The sequence below is a fragment of the Pogoniulus pusillus genome, chromosome 5 (genome assembly GCF_015220805.1).
Source record: "Pogoniulus pusillus isolate bPogPus1 chromosome 5, bPogPus1.pri, whole genome shotgun sequence".
In the NCBI taxonomy this organism is placed as follows: Eukaryota; Metazoa; Chordata; class Aves; order Piciformes; family Lybiidae; genus Pogoniulus; species Pogoniulus pusillus.
This window is the reverse complement of record NC_087268.1, coordinates 24,627,041-24,642,578: the sequence shown is the minus strand read 5'-3', so window position 1 is coordinate 24,642,578 and position 15,538 is coordinate 24,627,041. Positions and strand designations below refer to the sequence as shown.

The 15,538-nt window shown below is 36.8% G+C and overlaps 1 protein-coding gene across 1 annotated transcript in view; it reads left to right on the top strand.

Moving 5' to 3' along the window:
* Positions 1-15,538, top strand: part of VWA3B (von Willebrand factor A domain containing 3B) — a 65,471-nt gene that overhangs the window by 26,431 nt on the left and 23,502 nt on the right. The window contains exons 10-18 of the mRNA XM_064143532.1: positions 1,950-2,137; positions 2,708-2,862; positions 4,651-4,789; positions 6,069-6,200; positions 8,114-8,212; positions 10,909-11,091; positions 12,402-12,529; positions 14,011-14,186; positions 14,812-14,949. Coding sequence (XP_063999602.1) covers positions 1,950-2,137; positions 2,708-2,862; positions 4,651-4,789; positions 6,069-6,200; positions 8,114-8,212; positions 10,909-11,091; positions 12,402-12,529; positions 14,011-14,186; positions 14,812-14,949 — 1,338 coding nt within the window. The remainder of the gene's footprint in view (positions 1-1,949; positions 2,138-2,707; positions 2,863-4,650; positions 4,790-6,068; positions 6,201-8,113; positions 8,213-10,908; positions 11,092-12,401; positions 12,530-14,010; positions 14,187-14,811; positions 14,950-15,538) is intronic.

Sequence of the window (15,538 nt, the reverse complement as noted above, 5' to 3'; positions counted from 1 at the left end):
GACTCAGGTTTCTGGGAGGGGAGTTGTGTTTCTGTATTACCTTTTTACCTTGTATATTTCTGTCTATAACTGTATATACTGTAAATATCTGCTTGTATATTGTGCCAGCTGTAAATATAAGCTTCACTCATATTTCCAGAGCTGGCTGAGTCTAGTCTGGGTGATTTCTAAAGTGTGGAGGGGTGGGGAACACCCAAACCATCACAATTAGAGTGTGATTTATTGTGTCGATTCCTCAGCATTATTTGAGTGCTCTCCAAATAACTCTGGTGTTTGTGTTTCACTTCGTTTCTCCCTGATCTGTTGAAAATGCTCTGCTGCAAAATGCAGTTTGTCCTGAAGATCACAGTGTTGTGCACCAGAGACAGTTTTTCTGCTGACTCTCCAAACAATGCAATAATTACCTGAACCAAAATATTACTTTTTTCCATAAAGCATGTGGAAAAAAGAAAATGACATTTTTATTTTTAAAATTATGTATTTGTGGTACTTGCCACACTGGGTGTTCTGAGAACCACAAGCAATCAGAAAGCAAATGTTTTCATGTGAATAGGCTCCACGTTGTACTTGTTGTGATGCTGGCTGATCTGTGTGTGTTAAGGTGGTAGTTATCACCATAGATGGGGTTGCAGGCTCAGAATCTCAATACTCTTGTGTTGTTAAGCTGCATCTAAATAGAGTAGACATTTATACCATCTAGGGCCATCTAGATGAAAATGTGACAAAAAGAGTTTGTCCTGAGGAGTGTAGAGCTCTCTATCCCATTACCAGTATGCAGAGATTATACAGCCATCAAGTCACAGAGTGGTTTGGATTGGAAGGATTATTAAAGAGAATCTATTTTCAGCTCCCCCACTGTCTTCCACTAGACCAGCTTGCTGATAGCCCCATCCAGTCTGGCCTTGAACATTTCAAGGGAGGGGGTATCCACAACTTCTTTGTGCAACAGTGCACAACTCTAAGATGATCCTTACAAAATTTCTAAGACAATTTGACATAGAAGAGTAAACATAGGAATGGTCATACCAGATCAGGAAAAAAAAAAAGTAATTAAAAAAAAGATCCTGTTGCTTTTGGTATCAATTAAAAATGCTAGAAGAAGGGATAGGACTAGATAAAATGTTAAGATGGTGCAGGAGTGATTTGTGGCTTGGGATAAATGGTGCAATATGTGGCCTGTAAAAATGCAATATTGCATTGAAACACAGTAAAATGTCTTCCAAAGACATTGTAGTTTGGGCTTTACTTTACTTTCTCTGAGGAAGACGAGCAGCAATGTTAACCAATATTCTCAACTGCATTTTCGATTATACTTTTGTTTCATTTTTTTGACTGTCATTATGGCAGGGCAGAGTGAACATTATGGCTGGAGCACCTCTCCTGTGAAGACAGGCTGAAAGGATTGGGGTTGTTCAGCCTGGAAAAGAGAAGGTTCTAAGGTGACCTTATAGCTACATTTTGTTATCTGAATGGGACCTACAGGAAGGCTAGGGAGGGACTGTTTAGGAGGGCTTGCAGGGATAGAGAGAGGGGAAATGGTTTGACACTGGAACAGGGGAGATTTAGATTGGACATTAGGAGGAGGTTTTGCACTTTAGAGTGGTGAAATACTGGATCAGGTTGCCCAAGGATGTGATTGAGACCCTCATATGATTCTCTTTGAAGTTAGCCATCTTACAGAGGAATCTTTTCTGGCATTTTGTAATTCAACCAGAATGAAGATTAAGTCAACCTCTGTTGTGAAGAATTGACTGCTATGAAAAAAAACTCCACACAACCAAAAAAAAGAATATTAAAAATTAATCATAAATACCCACTCACTCCAACACTGTCTGTGCAAGCAGAATAAGTTTGAAAATTTTTACTCCAGTATCATAGATTAGTTTTGATAATGAGACGTGTTATTTGAATGATTTTGTTTGTTTTGTTTTCTTTCTTGGTAACCAAAGATGAACACCCATTACAAAAGCATACACCTGACAAATATTTGACTTCTGAGAAGTGGTTGCAGAAGTATGGCTTGAAAGCCCAGAAGCTTACACTGTATGATGCACTCGCTGATTGTACTTTTCGCCATGCAGATGGGATTGTTGACATAAAAACTAAACCAAAGGATGAATCTTCACAAACTGATGCTGTGAGTATTCTTAATTTTCCTGTGAGTTGTTTGGTTTTTCCTGTTAAAGTTTGAAAACTTGACTGATAGATAAATTTGTGATAAAGTGTATGGTCTGTTGTTCTGTAGTTTTCATTAAAATTGTTCAAAAGGGCTATTTGAAGTTGAGTGTTTCAAGGAGTCCTTCCTGGTCCACATATCATCTGCAAAGAAGAACAATGCCTCTGGGTTCCTATGTATTTATGTGCAATGGGAAAGATTGCTTGTCATTTTTATTTTTCTTTAGAATAACTGTTGATCTCAGCTGCCTCAGTATTTGCAGGTTCTTAAACAATTTTGAATTAATTTATCTTCTGTTTGTTTTTCTTAAGCTCCACACTGCTTGGTAAGCATCCGTTCTTGCTACCTAAAAGAATAAAAACAGTTTCTACAAACTTTTGCTAGGAGCAAGTTCTGTGACAACCTTATCTAATGCCTATTGCACCTGTTCATGTGCAACAAGCATGTACCTTTGGAATTTATTTGCCAGATATTAAAGGCACTGCAGAATAATATGCTTCAGATGATGAAATGTGTTTTTCTTGGCTGTAGGAGACGAAGAGGAAGATAATTAATGCAAAATACTGTGACAAGTTTGTACATACCTTCTGGAAAGATGGATCTGTAGTTCACGTGTATGTTAGTTCAGAAAAGTATAAGCAATATGAAGAGAAAATGAGGACAGCTCTCAGACAAATGGAAGGGAGGTTAGTGCTCTGTCACATAAAATCAGTTTGTATTATTTTACACTGGTGTTGAAATGTTTGACATTTATTGTCATAATAACCTGAAGTGGTTGGTAAACTGCCAGTAGCACTACTAAACTGGAAACCCAGTTTACATCAGAAGCTTACATGTACAGTTTTGTCACAGCCATGTAAGAAAACTGATGAGCAGTTTTATCTCTTGTTCTCTCACTGGAACACATACATGCAAGTCAGTCTGCACATTAGTGAAATACTGCTGAAAGTGCCAAAAAGCGTTGGGATGTATGGCGGCAGAGAACTTCTAGAATCATTATTAAAACTGGGTCAACATTCAACCTGTGTAGCTAGGGTCTCCCATGATACCTACAACACCAAGTAGCTCAGTTTGTCTTGTGCCCATACTGTAATGTTTATGTGACCTTTTTGCAGTTTTATGTTGAAGAAAAAACACTTTAAAAATGGATATTGTAGAGCCAAGAGAATAAATATTGCCCTCTGTTTTGTATTATTAGGGTGATGAGATGTCTCACTGACAAAAGCAGGATTGCACTTACATTTAATTGCACTTCTCTACCACATGTAAAACAGTTTGACTACATTTTGCAAGGTTAAGCAGATTTCTGTTATTCCTTTTAGTTTATATTGCTGGATTTTGGATAACATCCACATACTTTGAAAGTAAATTTTGAGGTAAAGTATGTATTTTTTAAATCCAAGCCAAGATCATGGGTTTGCTCTTTTGAAAGGTTCATCTAATTGTTAAAAAATCTTTATAGTCGAATACTTAGGTGGAAATAACGAATGGCAAAGTGGCTATCAATAGCAAATGTACACGATCCTTTCAGTTTGCAAGATAACATTTTTTTTAAACCTCTGTGGAGATGAGTAGTATTTTTACTAGGCCCATTGTATTCTGTCTGTTAAATGCCAGTAGTTCAGAGTAGACAAGTGGCTTATGACTCAAGGGAAATCACATCTGGACCTGCTGCAGCCATTAGTGAGGAAGTGTTCCTATACCCAGCAGTATGTATGCAAGTATGTAGATGACAGGTGTGTTTCAATCCTGTTCAAAATGTAAAGCTAAATCTGTATTTCAGGCTCAAGGTCAGCAGAGCATTGAAGCATCTGTGTTATATTAAGATTTTTCACAGTGTTCAAGTTCTTTGCAGAATAGGTTCTCAAGTAGTTTTCAGAAAAGAGAGGCATATTAGCATTTGCTTAAATGATTTTTTGTGTTCAGTCTGGAGAACCAATCGTTTGGTTGGATGGGACCTTAAAGATCTTACCTCCCTATTGTGGGCGTATTTGATGCCTCCCTGTCTTCCACTAGATGAGACTGCACAAAGTCCAATCCAACCTATCCTTGAACACTTCTGGGGAGGAGGCTTCCACAAATTCTCTGTGAAACCTGTGCCAGTGCCTCACTATGCTCAGAGCAAAGAAGAAGCAATTACAAGGGCAAATAGTTATACTTACTTCTTCATGCTATTTCCCAGCTGAAACTATCTTTAAAAAGGCACTGTGTGCTGTATTCCTGTACTTGTTTTATCTGTCCCTAGATTCCTACTGAAATGAGAAAATAAAACTGCCTTGTATTGTTATGTAGCGTCAGAGGATTGGTTCATCAAGGCTAATGTACTGCTTCTGACAGTGATGAATCACAGGTGCTTAGAGAAAAAGTACTATAGCAGTGATAAAAAGAACCGTTCTATTTAGATTCTGATACTCAAAACTCTCTTGAACTTACAGACCAGGTTTTCATTTTTGTTTATTTGTTTTCCTTCCCAGGATTAAGTGGCTTCAGCAAGGAAGCAGAGGGCTCTTTGGAAATGTGGTTGAAGATAATGTCTATATTCTTATTGATACATCTCAGTCTATGAAGAACAAGCTGCCACTGGTAAAGGAGAAAATATTCCAGCTCTTACAGGTATGATAAAGTGATGAGTCTTAAGACTGAGTTGCATTTTAAAGTAGGCTGATCATATCTGGATGGTTGTTACTCTATTTTTTTTCCTTAATAGCAGCTTTATAAAAATACTTGATTATTTTTCTTGGCATGCTCATTTTCTAGTTAAAAATGTTTTTTCCTCATTTGTATAAATATTTGGAAAAAAATATGGAGAAGATTTTACAAATTAAAGAGACCTAAGTAGTTCTCTCTCTCAAGCCACTTCCCTCCTGAAAAAAAACACCAAAAAACAACCAACCAAAGAAACAAACAAAAAAGCTACACCAAAAAAGTTATACAATCAAACACCTTTTGGCCTTTTAATCTTTAAGCAGTGTCATCCAATTCCCCTGGCATGTTGTGATTTGTAATAGTTTTTCCAGATTAAATTTCATACTTTTACAATAGAGGGTGTAGAACGTTTTGAACTTGGTTACATCTTACAGTGACTCAGAACTTTGCAAATGGACTTGCAAAGTGTAGAAGTACTTCAAGAGCAGTGCGTGCTGAGAGACACACCTAAACCAGGATTTGTTTCACTGAGTTTCAGGTATCTGTAATGATGTCATCTAAGCTTACCTTAATATTTGAGAAAAACAGGTACTGTTAAAACATTATTAATCTGAATTTGATTTAGATCTGAATAGAGAAACAGAAAAAAAAAAGTTCTATCAGTTTGGCATTGATGGCAATAATTAGTAGGTCTAGAAAATGTAAACCTGTAGTGGAGAGGTTTTTGAGCTAAGTGCACAAGTCCTAGGATGAAGTATGATGTGGTCCTCTAGGCAGATCAGCACTAGAAAATTATATTGTGCCAGAAAGTTCCACAAGCAGCTGCACAATAGTGGTGAAGAAAGGGAGGCAAAGATTCAAGGGTCTGGAAATTTGTTTAGCATGTATGGACCTTCTCCTTCTTACAACTTCTGTCTGAAATAAGCTTCAGAAAATTCTCAATTTAATTCAGTCCTCTTTTGCTGTCCTAGTTTGTTGTGCCAGTGTTCTACATTTGATTCTTCTCCTTCTCTAAATGATGTCTTACTTTTTAAATTATTTGATTTCTTTTGGTAGTAAGTCATAAACTCTTCCTTAAACTACTGACCATGCACAGTTTTATCTGCCTTTTGCTCTCCTAGACATTTGCTGCTTAAGTAGTTTAAGAAACACAAATAAATGGAATCGTATTTGGGAAGTTTACGTAATCTTAATAATTACAGGCAATAACTGTCTCTGAGTAAAATTCAGATGCTCTTTCTTGCAGGAACAATTGAGACACAAAAAGCAATTTAACTTTGTGAAATTTAGTGCCCAGGCAGTGGCATGGCAAGAGAAACTCACTGAAGTTAATGAGGAAAATTTACAAGATGTTTGGCAATGGATAAAAGGACTTGAGGTAACATAACAACTAATTATCACAAAGCATGTTTGTACAAATTTGTATCTGTGTCTTCTCTTTCTGTGTGTGTGAGGTATTTTTGGACTGACTAGTGTTTGACTTGAGTAAGCTGAAAATACAGTTGATGTAGTTCTAAGTATAAGTGCATATTACCAGTCAGTTACAATAATTCTTTAACAGTGGACCTGTTTATAAGATTGTATTATTTCAGCATGCAGCCTGCAATCTTTTGTAGCCACAATGCAAACACTTTCCAGTTTTATTTCTGTAGGAATCATGGCAGTATTCAGACCCTTTGTCTAAGTTTGCCACTCTTGCCTCAGGGCTGCTGCATGGATCAGGGCTGTTGTTCTCAGAGGTGATACACTGATGCCAGTGAGCTACAGGGGTATTTCTAGTCCATCTTGGTGCAGATAGACAGCTGACTTTAGCCTTCATAGGTACACAAGAACCACCACACAAAGACCAAAATCTCTGCCTGCCCAAAATTCTTTCTCTGATGATAGCCAAAATCTGCTTCCTTGAAGCAGAGTAGAAATGCTTGTAGTCAGCCACAAGCAGTCACCATATTGTAACTATTAGCAGCTTTAGTACCAGCTAATGTATCATATGTAGACAACAATGTTATGAGGGCAAGACTGAAAATCAGTCATAGAATAATACAGCTATGCCCCACGTCATGCTTTCTAACACAAAAACCATGTTTATATAATAAAACTCAACATGATGACATCTATTCCTCAAACTTAATTACTGAATTCTTTGAATTCTTGGGGATGAGGGAATTGGGGAAGCTGTATAATACCTCTGAGACTACAAAGTAAGACTAACAACTTGGTATTCTCAGAAAATACTAAGACAAACACATGCAGAAAAGAAAATACAGTATCACAGTATCATCAGGGTTGGAAGAGACCTCACAGATCATCAAGTCCAACCCTTTACCACAGAGCTCAAGGCTAGACCATGGCACCAAGTGCCACGTCCAATCCTGCCTTGAACAGCCCCAGGGACGGCGACTCCACCACCTCCCCAGGCAGCCCATTCCAGTGTCCAATGACTCTCTCAGTGAAGAACTTTCTCCTCACCTCGAGCCTAAATTTCCCCTGGTGTAGCCTGAGGCTGTGTCCTCTTGTTCTGGTGCTGGCCACCTGAGAGAAGAGAGCAACCTCCTTCTGGCCACAACCACCCTTCAGGTAGTTGTAGACAGCAATAAGGTCAGCCCTGAGCCTCCTCTTCTCCAGGCTAAACAATCCCAGCTCCCTCAGCCTCTCCTCATAGGGCTTGTGCTCGAGGTCTCTCACCAGCCTCATCGCCCTTCTCTGGACATGCTCAAGCATCTTGATGTCCCTCCTAAACTGGGGGGCCCAGAACTGAACACAGTACTCAAGGTGTGACCTCACTGAGTAGTTGGTGAACACTTGTAACTGAACTTAATAAAAATTTTACTGCTTTCATTAAGACTTTAAAAGTTGGCTCTGTTAAAGCCATATACATTTGTTACGGTTTAAGGCTTAGCTTAGTTTTTTATGTCTAACTGCAGACAATGAATAGGAACTTTCCAGAGATGCTGAATAAGAAAAGGTTAAAAAAGATAAATAATTGAGTGATGGATGCAAAAAGAATAACAAAAATAAATCTGTATGATTCCATTTGTTTGTTGGTATTTCTGTTGCCAGTGCTTGCTTATGTTTGTTTTCACTGAATACCAATTTGGCACCAATTTATGCTGCTTTGATACTTGCTTTGATTTTTCTAGCTATTTGACATAAATATTTTCAACATTTTATTACTTATTTTGGCTTCTGTAATATTCCTTGAATCAGTACACTGTCATTATGAATTTAAAATCAGAGGCAAAGAAATGTTAATATTTATAGCTGTTTCTTTTTCTTTTTTTGGTTTCTTAGTTTGGAAGTTCCACAAACACACTCAGAGCTCTCCAGATTGCTCTTGCTGATGCTGATGCTCAGGCTATTTATCTCTTGACTGATGGAAGGCCTGACCAGGTAATTCTGAAATGAGAAGATAGAAAATGCAGTAGTGTAGTGTCAGAAGGTTGAAATAAGAGATGAATATCATACTTACAGAGCTGAGGCTCTTGGATGTTGTCATAACAGTGAAATACTTCATCTTAGAAATGTGCTGGAGATACTAAAAACCTGCCTGGGCATGTTCCTGTGTGATCTGGTATAAGTGATCCTTCTCTGGCAGGGGGTGTTGGACTAGATGACCTTTCAAGGCCCCTTCCAACCTGTGATTTTCTGTGATTCTGTGAAAGAAAATGATTGATAGCAAAATAAAAATAGCCCAAACCCCAAGTTTGTGTTCAACATTTTTCCCAAAGGGCAATTAGTTATATAAGTAGACATCTTCTTACATTCTGTTGCAGAACTTACATAAAGGCTATGTCATGTCTGAAGAACAAGGGCCTAATTATTAATTTACACAATTTTCATACACATGTTCCATTAATACTTCACCTTTAGGTCTCTATGATTCCATTTTTGTCTTGCTAAGTCAAATCTCATCTCATGTAGTTGTGATTCTGGAGTAGCAGCCGTCTGGAATTGCTTTAAGTCTAGTTTTAAGTGAATAGCGAAATCAAGAGTATGATTTTATTTTTCAGTGCGTTGCTACTGTGACTTTAAATGATGCTATTTCATGTTACATGATATCCAGCTAAACACTGGATAAAGCCCAATTTCGTATTGTAGTGTATGGGGAATGCATTCTCATGTATTCAAGTTGTATGCTGAGAATGGCATTAAAAAAATTTTACTTGCCCCTTGAAAACTTACCTTGATTTTAATGTCAGATATACAGAAAAACAGCTGAGCTCAAGGCCACATGAAATAAGTTAATAAAACATATTGATTCAGAAAATGTCATAAATGTGCAGAAAGAAGTTCTTTGCAACAAAGAGAAATGCTAAAGGCCACCTTTTCTTTTTGTTCTGTTTGTTTTGATAAACAGAAGGTAGCCCATAAGCAAGGGTGCGTTTATATACTTCAAAATGATTTAAAAATGAAAATGTAATATTTAACAGATGAGAAACTTCTACTCATGTCTTTTAATGTTGTTTTTCATTTTAGTTTTAATCTTTAATATTTTCTGAAGACAAAATGACTATCACTTATTAAACTCAATTTACAACTGATCGAAATATTTCAAGGGGAAATATTGTTTCACACTTTTGCTAGCTAGGAAGATATGTTAATAAATAATTTGAGTTAATGTGGGCTTATTCAGATTCTTCATGTTATTATTTTTAATAAGTTAGAAAGTAACAAATAGTTAATTTCTTTTTACTTCATTACTAATGGCATTTATAGAATCAACCAAGTTGGAAGAGACCTCCAAGATCATCCAGTCCAACCTATCACCCAGCCCTAACCAATCAACTAGACCATGGCACTAAGTGCCTCATCCAGTCTTTTCTTGAAGACCCCCAGGGACGGTGCCTCCACCACCTCCCTGGGCAGCCCATTCCAATGGGAAATCACTGGAATGGGCTGCCCAGGGAGGTTATGATTTATATTACACTTTTTTAGACAAAAAAAGGAGAAATTCCCTAGTTTTCTTTTAACTGTTAAGGTGCATCAAATAATTATAATGCAAATATTGTTAAACTTGTCAAGTTTCCTGAGCAACTGAAGTGTTATCAGAAGATAGAGAACTAAATAAATAATTTATTTCTACCAGATACTTTTTTTCAGGCATGTTAGATCTTTACTTTCTCACCTAATTTTTATTTCTGTATTGGAGGAGGAACACTAACTTCCCTATTTTCTTAGTCTTTGTTTTGTTTCCTGATATTGAATCAACTTTTCATTGAAGTAATTTAGCTTAATAAACATGTCAACATGTATATACATACAGTAATACTAAGCAGCAATACAGTACTTCAGTTTCCTATACTTTAGTAATTTCCTTTTAAATGTCAGAAACAAAGAGTACTGATTATATTATAATTTACTTCTTATTCATGTCCTGTGCCTTAATGTATTATCAGTGTTTCAAATTGAGTTTTACATGAGCTCCTGTGACGGTTTGGGTGTTCCCCACCCCCCCACACTTTAGAAATACCCAACTAGTCTCAGCTGGCTCTGGGAATATAAATGAAGCTATTTATTTACAGCTAGCACAATATACAAGCACATATTTACAGTATATACAATTATATACAGAAATATACAAGGTAAAAGGTAATACAGAAACACAACTCCCCTCCCAGAAACCTGAGTCCCTAGAAGGGGCTCTCAACCACCCCTGCACCTTCCCCCTGCCCCTCTCAACCTTACCCCAGTCCTAAAGAAGAACAGAGGTTCAGCCAAGAGGTTAAGAAGCAAAGGTGAGTGGAAGGTGAGGTTAGGGAGATGCAGCTCAGTCAGTGCCCAGCCAGAGAGTGACAAAGATGGTGAGAGTGTTATCTGATGTTTTCCTTTCTTGTTCAGCAAGACTCTGAGGGAAGTAGACATCACCACTGTTTTCCTTTCACAGCCTATGATCTAGTTCTTTTTCACCAAAACATTCTACCCTGCTTCAAACTAGCACAGCTCCTATAAAACATACACTTCTAACTCATCTATATCAGTCTCTAAGAACACATATGACTGATTAAATTCTTACAATTTCACTAAGTTTTGATAAACACATTTCTAAATGCCACATGTTTAATATGCTTCTTTTTATTTATTTTCAGCCCACTGAAAGAATTTTGTCTCAAGTCCGTCTGCATTGCAAAATTCCCATCCATACTATATCCTTCAACTGTGATGATACAGAAGCAAATAAATTTTTATATGAATTATCTACTGAAACAGGGGGACGATTTCATTACTACAACATTTATTTGACTGATCCTGATGCTGAGGAGTTTATTGTTGTGAGTGTCTGAAAATAATCATGTTTGCTTCTTCGTGCTATTGACGGTGACACACAACTTGCATTACTGTGATTACAAATTAAAATAGATTATCAAAAGAGAGAGTTAATCCTAGTCAGATTGGAAGTGATGAGAAAGCAGGAAGAGTGAAATGTGTGGTTATGAAATTTAGACACAAAAGTCTAAATGCCATGCAAAGTACATTTATAGTACTACTGTGGCAAAAAAACCCACCCTGATACCCAAAAGACCAGAACCATGTAGATCAAGTTCAGCTCTGGAAGAAGCAGATGTTATCTCTGCTGTCTCAGAAATAAATTACTGTTTGAATGAAACTATGGTTTGCTAGTAAATGAGAATGCAGAGCTGAATTTTTATGATGGTGCATGACTAAGTTGACAAATTTTGCTATAAGTTTTCTCTACAATAGCCACTGGGGAGATAGCTGCAATGAGTATAATTACTAGAACAGCAGTGACCTATCAAGTGTGACTAAGGCACTCAGTCTATAACTATGCTCAGTAGGAGATCTCTGAATAGACTAACAGAAACACCAATTTAAAGTACGTTCTAGTTTTTCATTGACGTTAACAGTTGATTAGTTCCACAAATTTTAGAAATGGTGGTAGTGGAACAGTGAGAACAACCAGGAACAAGGCAGTAGCAGGAAATGGAGAACTTTGAAAACACCAGTTAGAAGGAAGGACAATTTCAGTAATTCTGCTGATGTGGATTGTATGACACTGTGCATGTTGGAAAGATAGGGGCTAGAGTCCATGTTGTCCATCTCCAGACTTCTGGCCTGTTGGGATTGTAAAAGCATCATCCCTGGATTTTCCTTCCTGTTTCCTCCTGTAATCTAACTGATTCCCAGTTAATTCCAGTATTTACTTGTACAGCATGGGTTTTTCTTCCTATTTTTCAGCATGAGTGTGATCAGCTGTGATCTGTAGAATGACAGGACAACAGCTATAATGTGTGTATCCTGTATTTTATTTATTTACTTCTTTATTCCAGCTTGCTTGTTTGGAATGAGGGGAACTACTGACCTCATTACATTAGGCAGAAATGTGGCTGTTCATATCTCCAAGGGGTAAATGGCTTTAAGGAATGCTTGTTCTTTTCCTAAAATGAACAATTAATTGAAAAGGCTGTATTGCAAATCACAGAAATCTACCTGAAAAGTACACAGTTTGCAGCTGTTGTGAGTCATTGTTCAAAATCATTATCAGATCCTTCACTGTTTCATTTCAGAAGTGAAGCATGCTTAGGAGTAATTGTAATAAAACATTTGATTTTCTTTTTGTTAGAATGAAGATGTACGTGTTTTGAAAAGAGAGATTGAACAAGGAGAAAGAGACCTAGAGAAAATGAAGACTTTTCATCAAGAATGTCAGTTGATGAATGGCTATAATAGAGAAAATGATCCAAAGAATAAGTATGTCCTCATGCTGCTATTATATTAATAAGAGATAGGAGCTATCTGTTACATTTCTCCTTTTTCATTGTCTTGCATTTTAACCTCTGACATTCTCCCATTTTAAAAAGACAGGTTGTTGGAGGTTTTTTTTGAACACTTATAGTAATGGAAAAGAAATAGTGGCAAAATAAACTACTTATCTGATGCCTGAAGCAAAATTATCTCACATGTCTAGATAGCCTCAAATAATTATGAATAATTAAAACAAAGAGGTGAAAATATTTTTGTCTCTTCACATAGAGAATTAATAAAAAATATTTTCCTATGGCTAGAGCAGGTTTGATACCTTTTGGTTAAATTGTCACTCACTAGGATATGCTGATGAAAACATAAATTACATACTAACATATTTGTTTAAAAGATGACAGACATCATGAATAAAATCCAGCTTATTTCTTTCACATTTTTGAGTTTACAGTGTGTGTGTCTGTGTTGTCATGCCATTTTCTTTTTGTCAAAAGACAACCTCACTATTAAAAAGTTTCCTCTTAAGTAGCAGTTGAAATACATGTAGAAAAATCTCACAGTGCCAAGAGTGACTGTTCAAAAAGAGGTTCTTCCACAGCATGCTGAAAGTAGATGCCTGAGGCACTGTAGAAAAGTTTTCTGTATGTTGGATTATACTGAGTTTGTGTTTGGGGAATAAACACACATCTAGGTTCAAACATGAAGTTAACTTGTAATCTCTACGAGATCACAGCCATAAAAAATTAGCTTGCCTGGTGCCTTATGTATCTGTGCAGCAGTAGTACAAAAGCAAAAATGTGCACTAAAGAAATAGCAGATTTTTAAGACAGGCATTTATTAAAAACAGGACATTGAAATAAAGGTGTACAAAGCGAAGTAAAATAAGTTTTAAGTGGAGAGTGCTGCAGAATGATTTCATATGTGTGGAAACACAGGTAGGATGTCCAGTATAAAAATACTGGCAAGTGTAAATGTAGGCAAGTGTTTACATCAGAATTTGCATATCTTATTTTTATTAATGCTGGAATATAGGTATAAATATGTGTGTATGTGTTATGTGTGTGCATATCTAGAGAGAGAAAGGGATGCATTTTTTTTTATATGTGTGTGTCAGCTCTTTTAATTGCTGATGGCATCTTTACTCTTCCTCCAGAATTCAAGGTTGCTATTAAAGAAAATTATGACCATATGAAAAATACACAATGATGTTGTCTTAGCAGTAATTAGTATTTTATAAGTGGACTAAGAAACTGTTTAAAAATAGTCTAAAAAATGAATAATATTTTAACCTCCTCTGAACTCCATTTTGAAATGCTGACTAGAATAAAGGAGAAAATGTTTTGCATTGTTGGAAGCATTACGAGTGAGTCTTTAAATTACCAGAAAACTTGAACTTAGGATTTTTTTAAACTGATGTTTTATGTTTGAAGTAATTTCTTGGTTGTTTCTTCTTTTTCATCACATGCAAGCAGTAATGACAAGCAAACACATACTGTGTCTTCTGTAACCACGGAAGCTGAAGAGCTGAGTACTACTTTGAGCAGTAGGCTGTGCCATGCTCCAGAAAAGTCATCAGTGACACCATGTCAGCAAATCTGGAAGACCACTGCTACCAATCCAGCCCAAAGGAAGAAAGCATTATATGCAGGTAAGACTAGAATGAACTACAGTTGTTAGCAGAATTTAGTCTTAACTTGAAAAAAAAATTTGTTAACGTAGCAAAATGAATCCCTTATTGTAGAAATAGATGAACCCTCTGATAATTTAAATAATCATCTTTCTGAAATTCTAGATAACTTCTCTTCATTTTTAGTTTTCATCCATCTTACTCATTTAACCCAGACAAATGTCTGATAATTTATGCTTCATCACAGGTCCCACAATGAAAAAAATTAACCATTTGCATGTCTTATTTTGAAAGATCTGTAACCATTTTTTAAATACTAGGTATTAAAGCCTTATTTCTTCTTGTTCTGATTTATATTTCACCAATCACACATTACTTAGGCAAGTATTTCTCCTTGCTACACTTATAAACACTATGTTTTGTTTTCAAGCATCCTTTGTATGCAGTCCAAAACCAAGTTTACTCACCTGATGTATAAAAAGGCTTCATCCTTGGGAAAGTAAAAAGTACAAATTAATACTGGAGTGATTTTCTATTTGAGGTCTTGTGAAGATGATCTCTTAAAAACTGGGTCTGGATATATCAAAGAGGAAGAAGAAAGGTCTATCTGTGAGTTAGCTCTTTCTTTCCTTTTCAACACCTACAGAGCAAACAAAGACGAGTCTGCTGAGAATCCTGAGTCACAGTGTGAAATCTAGTGAGGAAAATCTAGAGGACCAGGTATCTCCTGAAGAAAAGTTATTTTCTGTCCAAAGGAGTGTGAAATGCACAACCATTTTCAAAGGCAAGTTAACAGAACAGGAAGCTGTGATGATGACATTTCTCCTGCTGTCTTTGTACCTAATGGTGCCTCGTTTGAGTCAAAATGGTGCGGACCTGCAGTGTAAGAAACAGGAATGCTGCAGAGGTGCAGAGAGCTTGGCATGCAGGAGGTCTTTACAGCTGTAGTCAGTCTCCTGCCAGTGCCTAAACTATTCAGTTTACATCAACTTTGTTATGTCCACAATATGTGATAGCTGTAATACAGCTGTGCCTTAGGCTGCTTGAAAGGATATCGCAGTTGATTTTTATCAGCAAAATAAGCAGATCTTGAGAAGCTCAATGTACATCAATAGATTGTTGCTGTGGTACAGTGATTTGTAGGTGTTTTCAATGCTGAGGCTTAAAGCTGAGCATTGTGGTTCTAATTCTGTGGTACCAATGTAAAATAATGTGGCACTTTGTTAATTTCTGCGCATACAGCCCAGACAGCTGTGTGGCCAGCAGGGCAAGAGAGGTGATTCTCCCTCTTTACACTGCTCTTGAGACCCTACCTGGAGTACTTTGTAGAGTTCAGGCATCCCCAACACAAGAAGGACATGGAACTGTTGGAG